This window comes from Myotis davidii, unplaced genomic scaffold, assembly GCF_000327345.1.
Source record: "Myotis davidii unplaced genomic scaffold, ASM32734v1 scaffold665, whole genome shotgun sequence".
NCBI lineage: Eukaryota > Metazoa > Chordata > Mammalia > Chiroptera > Vespertilionidae > Myotis > Myotis davidii.
The window spans coordinates 224470-229669 of record NW_006296410.1 but is presented as its reverse complement, the minus strand read 5'-3'; the positions used below and the strand labels follow the sequence as shown (position 1 = coordinate 229669).

The 5200-nt window shown below is 54.9% G+C and overlaps 1 protein-coding gene across 1 annotated transcript in view; it reads right to left on the bottom strand.

The window, feature by feature from the left end:
- The window catches only part of RNF212 (ring finger protein 212), a 10177-nt gene extending 9981 nt beyond the window's left edge, over positions 1–196 (bottom strand). Inside the window, exon 1 of the mRNA XM_015568931.1 lies at positions 125–196. Coding sequence (XP_015424417.1) covers positions 125–172 — 48 coding nt within the window. The 5' untranslated portion in view covers positions 173–196. The remainder of the gene's footprint in view (positions 1–124) is intronic.
- Between the last annotated feature and the right edge of the window lie 5004 nt (positions 197–5200).

Sequence of the window (5200 nt, the reverse complement as noted above, 5' to 3'; positions counted from 1 at the left end):
GGAAGACGGCACAGGGGCAGGGAGCACCCCCTGCCCACCCCCAAGCCTGTGGGGTCTGCTCTCCAGGGTGAGATCATCGGCCCTGGGTCGTCAGGAAGCGTGCCCCAGGAGAAGGCCCACGCACCTGGGAGGTCTCCTTGGAGTACTTCCTGCACAGGCCGTCTATGCCCATGAAGAGCGCCTGGACCCCTGGGTCCGTCTGGAAGAGAAAGACACCATCTCCGCTCGCTGCCTGGCACACGCTCAGGGCGAGATGCAGAGGCAAACTGGAGACCCAGATGAACCCCGGGACCCGCAGGACCAGCGTGTCCCTCGTTGTCGCCAGCAGGCACGGGGCACCCGCCTCCTGGCTGCCCGGGGCTGTGGGTGAGGGCAGCGTGCCTGGCAGCTGGTGGCACCCTCTGGGCCACAGGCCCCTCTCTGTCAGGAGGAACCCAGGCCTCGAAGGGTAAATGGCCAAAGGGGAAGCCGAGCTCAGAGGAAACACTACGTCAGGGAGGGAGTGCTGGTGAGCCTCCTATCAGTCAGTCCTTTAAGAAGCAAACATGCCGAAACCGGTTTGGCTCAGTGGATGGAGCGTCGGCCTGCGGACTGAGGGGTCCCGGGTTCGATTCCGGTCAAGGGCATGTACTTGGGTTGCGGGCACATCCCCAGTGGGAGATGTGCAGGAGGCAGCTGATCGATGTTTCTAACTCTCTATCTCTCTCCCTTCCTTTCTGTAAAAAATCAATAAAATATATTAAAAAAAAAAAAGAAGCAAACATAAAGAACTCAAGGAAAAGTGGGTTCAGGGGTGATGCTGCCCACTCCACAGCGTCATGCCTGCCTCCTCCTCCCCCCTCCTCCCCGGCACCCACAGCCTGGCACCCACAGCCTGGCACCCATAGTCCCGGCACCCACAGTGGGCCGACAGTGACAGCCATCCGAGGGCATAGGCGTGGGAGGACGCCCTGAGCAGGGACAGACGGGGACAAACACAGCCACCGGGTAAGGAGAGCAGACCCAGAAGACACAGGCTGGTCCCTCGGCAGCCTGGTCCTGGCTTCGGAACCGTCAGCAGGCACGGGCCTCAGAACGGAATCGGAGTCCCTCCACTGATGCTCCCTGTGCTCCCCAGGTCCCACCGAAATGAGGTAAAACTAAGTGCAGGGAGGACACCTGATGGGCGGCAGAAGCTAGATGTCCTTGGAAGGCAGTGCCTGGCCCGAGCCGCCCCAGACCTTGGAGGAAGAGGCCACACAGGGTGTCTGGACAGCTGGGTTCCTGGACTCGACCCCTGCAAGTCACAGGCAGGTGGGCCACAGGCGGGGCAGGGCCTCCAGGTGCCCACAAGCCCTGCTCGGCACCAACTCAACCTGCCACCCTGACCTCGCCCCACACCTCAGAGCCTGGTCCCAGGCCGCAGAAGCAGAAGCATGCCTTCCCACAGCCTGGCACCCACAGCCACAGGAAACGGAGTGCCCAACAGAGCGTGGCGGCCTGTGCTCCGGAGTGGAAAGCAAGTGACACACAGGTTATCACACAGGGAAGACACCTGTGGACAGACAGGTGTGGCTTCACTCTACGTGGACAGGGACCCACGTGGACAGGCGGGTGTGGCTTCACTCTACGTGGACAGGGACCCGCGTGGACAGGCAGGTGTGGCTTCCCTGTGTTGACAGGAGCCTGAGTGGGACCGGGTGTAGGGAGCAGAGGCTGAGGCCTCCACTCTGATAACAGCCTCCGCACAGGCTTTGGGGTCTCCCTGAAGCTCAGCCGGATACCACAGGACAGCCAGACCGTGAAAAGCCACAGCGAACGGAGCCATGTGATCCAAGACACAGGAAGCATTCATGTCCAGGAAAGCAGCCTAACGAGCGCAATATGCATCACAATGCAGGCAGCTTGAGTCCCTCTGGAGAGCTGTCACCACAGGCCTCAATGCAGGGCCTGACAAAGGAATTCCCGGGGGCGTCAGGGAGGCTGGGAACGGTGAGCGGGAGGAAGTGGGACTGTGGGAACCTGGGCGGCGGTGGCGATCCGGGCAGCGATGTCTGTGGGCTTACGTCTCTGGGAGAGAATAAGGTGCACGCCTCCGGCAGCCCTAGGAATCGGAGGGAAGGAGGAAGCGGAGTCTAAGCGTCCAGGCCCCGTCCAGGGAGGATGGGAGCTTGTCCGACTTTAAGGGCAACCGTACAGGGTGTCCCGGACCAGTGCGAGTCACTCTCAGATCGAGCAGAATTCGCTGAGCTATGCACTTTTAATTTGTGCACTTTCGGCATTATACGTCAATGAAAGTTAGTAGAAATGATAACTAAAATCCCCAAATATTTCTAAATTAACCACATACACATGGGTCGCAGGAATAATTGAGAAGAGACTTGAATTGTTCTGCTCAGGCAAGGATGAGCACAGAGTGGGGTGTGGCCTGGGATGTAAACAGGAGGAAGACAAGGTGGAGAGCTGACGTGAGCTTCCATCTTAAAGAGCAAATGAAAGCAAAGAGGAAAGAGGAGACAAAATGGCAAGGAGAACTCACCAGAGAACAGGTGTACAATAAAGAAACACAACCAAGAATTAGTTCTTTGAAGATACGAATAAAGGTCAATAAACACTGACAAGACTGTTCAAGAAAAGGAGAGAAGGCACAATAACCACCATTAAAGTGAAGAGACGTGCATCACCACAGGCCTTCCGGACGCTGAGAGCACCGAGGACTGCACACGTGTTGGTGACAGGACACCCAACCTCGAGGAAAGGGCACCCCCTCCTGTGAATACAGCTCCCTTAGGTTGACCTGACGGAGGTAGGCACTGAGTGTCTAACACAGAAACTAAGTCCCTGGTTGAAACCTCCTCACCAAATCCCTTCCAGGTTCAGACAACTTCACCTGTGAATCCCACCACATTTTACGAGAGGAGAGGATGGAAGGCCCCAGCTGCTTTCACGCCCCCCCCCCGCCCCGCCCCCATGCACCGAGGCCTGAGAAGGGCCCGGGAGAGAGAGGACCACACGCAGCTCCCACGTGGACACAGGTGCACGGCGTCTAGCTCATCTAGACACACGCACTAGGCTGCCTCGCACCAGGTCGGATCTGTTCCTGGGAGCTAGTGTGGGTTTAAAGCTCTAAAAATAAATGCAACTCACCACATTGACAAAGTAAAGTAGAAAAACCAATGATAAGCTTAACAGTGACAGAAAAGCCATTGGGTAAAGTTCAACACCTTTCATGATAAAAAGCCATAGCAAAAAACCCACCCCGCACAGAGTACTGCACAGAAACACTGCCACGACCCTGAAATCAGGGGAGACAAACCCTCCACGAGAGATGGCCCCTGCCGTCCGTACTCCACACGGTACGGAGTGCAGGCCGAGGAAGGGGAGAGAAACACAGAAGGCACGAAACAAACAGAGACGGCCCGACTATGGAGCCTGGAAAAACCTACAGCTGCGCCAACACAGTTACCAGGTGAACTTAGCAAGGCCAGAGGTGTAAGTTCATAGACAAGAATCCATCATGCTTGACTGGTGTGCTCAGTGGTTGAGCATTAACACAAGAACCTGGAGGTCACTAGTTCGAGTCCCCGATTCCCCGTCAGGGCACATGCCTGGGTTTCGGGCTCAGTCCCCAGAAGGGGGCGTGCAGGAGGCAGCCTATCAATGTTTCTCTCCCATTTATGTTTCTCTCTCTCTCCCTTCCTCTCTCTCTCTCTCTACAAAAAAAAGAAAAAAAGAAAATCAATAAAAACATTTAAAAGGCTACGGTCACCTTTAAAGAGTGTGGGAGTGCCCAAAATATGTCACTTGAGAAAACACCATTTCTGTAAGAATAAATCCGAGTAGCACCCACAGACCGGGCGCTCCACTCCTGGTTGCTCTCTTTGGGCAACAGTATCTGAGGGCTTCCACCTCCTCCACTATGATCTTTTGTATCATTTGCATAATATATAACTTTGTTTTACATTTGTAATCAGAAAAAAAGCAATTGTTATAGATTAAAACATCAGATCAAATACACATCTTGGAGCTTAGGTGTAAAGAGGACAATTATTTGTAACTAAATTTAAAGCAAACAAGTTAAATTCATGTATTTTACAAAGAGAACAAAAGGCATTATTTTAAGCCTACTGCAACAGCAACTTAATACCTACTTTCCTCCAATCCTCTTAAGTAGATATGACAGCTGTGAAAAACCAAACTCTACCACCTTCTTTTTGTTGTTGTTACTCCTCACCCGAGGTACCTTTTCTATTGATTTTTAGAGAGAGCGGAAGGGGGGGGAGGGAGACACCTTGATGTGGGAGAGATCGAGTGGTTGCCTCCGGCACATGTCCTGACCAGGGCCGGGAATCGAACCTGCAACCCAGACATGTGCCCTTGACTGGGACTTGAACCTACAACCCTCTGGTGTGTGCGCTGACACTCTAAGCCAGTGGTTCTCAACCTTGACTGCACCTTAGAGTCACCTGGGAATCTTTTTAAAATCCTGATTTCTGGGCCCCGTCCTCCGGAAGTTCTTTTTCTTTGTGATGGGGAGAGGCCACAACATGAGTAACAAAGAAACAGAACTTCCGGAGGATGAGGCGCAGAAATCAGGATTTAAAAAAGACTCCCAGGTGACTCTAAGGTGCAGCCAAGGCTGAGAACCCCTGCTCTCAGCACGGAGCACAGCTTGCATTGCACTGAAGGAATCCGTTCCGCACATCTTCATTCCCAGGGGCATCGCACGGAACCGCAGGCAGCCCCCGGCACCCCAGAAGGCTGCAGGAGGGTCCCGGCCGGGTCCTAGCTGCGCTTTGAGATTCCGGGAGCCCGCTCGGTCACCCGACAACATGCACGGGGAGCTCAGACACCACAAACACCTGTAAGGGAACGCGGCGATCAATATTCAGACACGGGCTACGGGTTTCCACTTACGTGTTTTGAGAGGAAGACTGTTCGGCAGGGCACTTTGCAGATGAGGCACTCGCCCTCCTTACCTGCGAGAAGAGCGAATGCTGTGTTATCGGGGCGGCGGTGCGAGCACCGCTTTCGGGGTAACGCTGCTCCAAGCACACGGCCCGCCTCCATTTCCTCACCTTCACACGGCGGGGCTGAAAGGATTTCTACAACCAACAGTCCTCCTCCTTCCCGTTTCCCAAAGACACCCCCAAACAGCGCCCCTGAAGGGACCCACTGCTTCCCCGGCCTCTGCCCCAGGTCCGGCGCCCCCAGCGCCCAC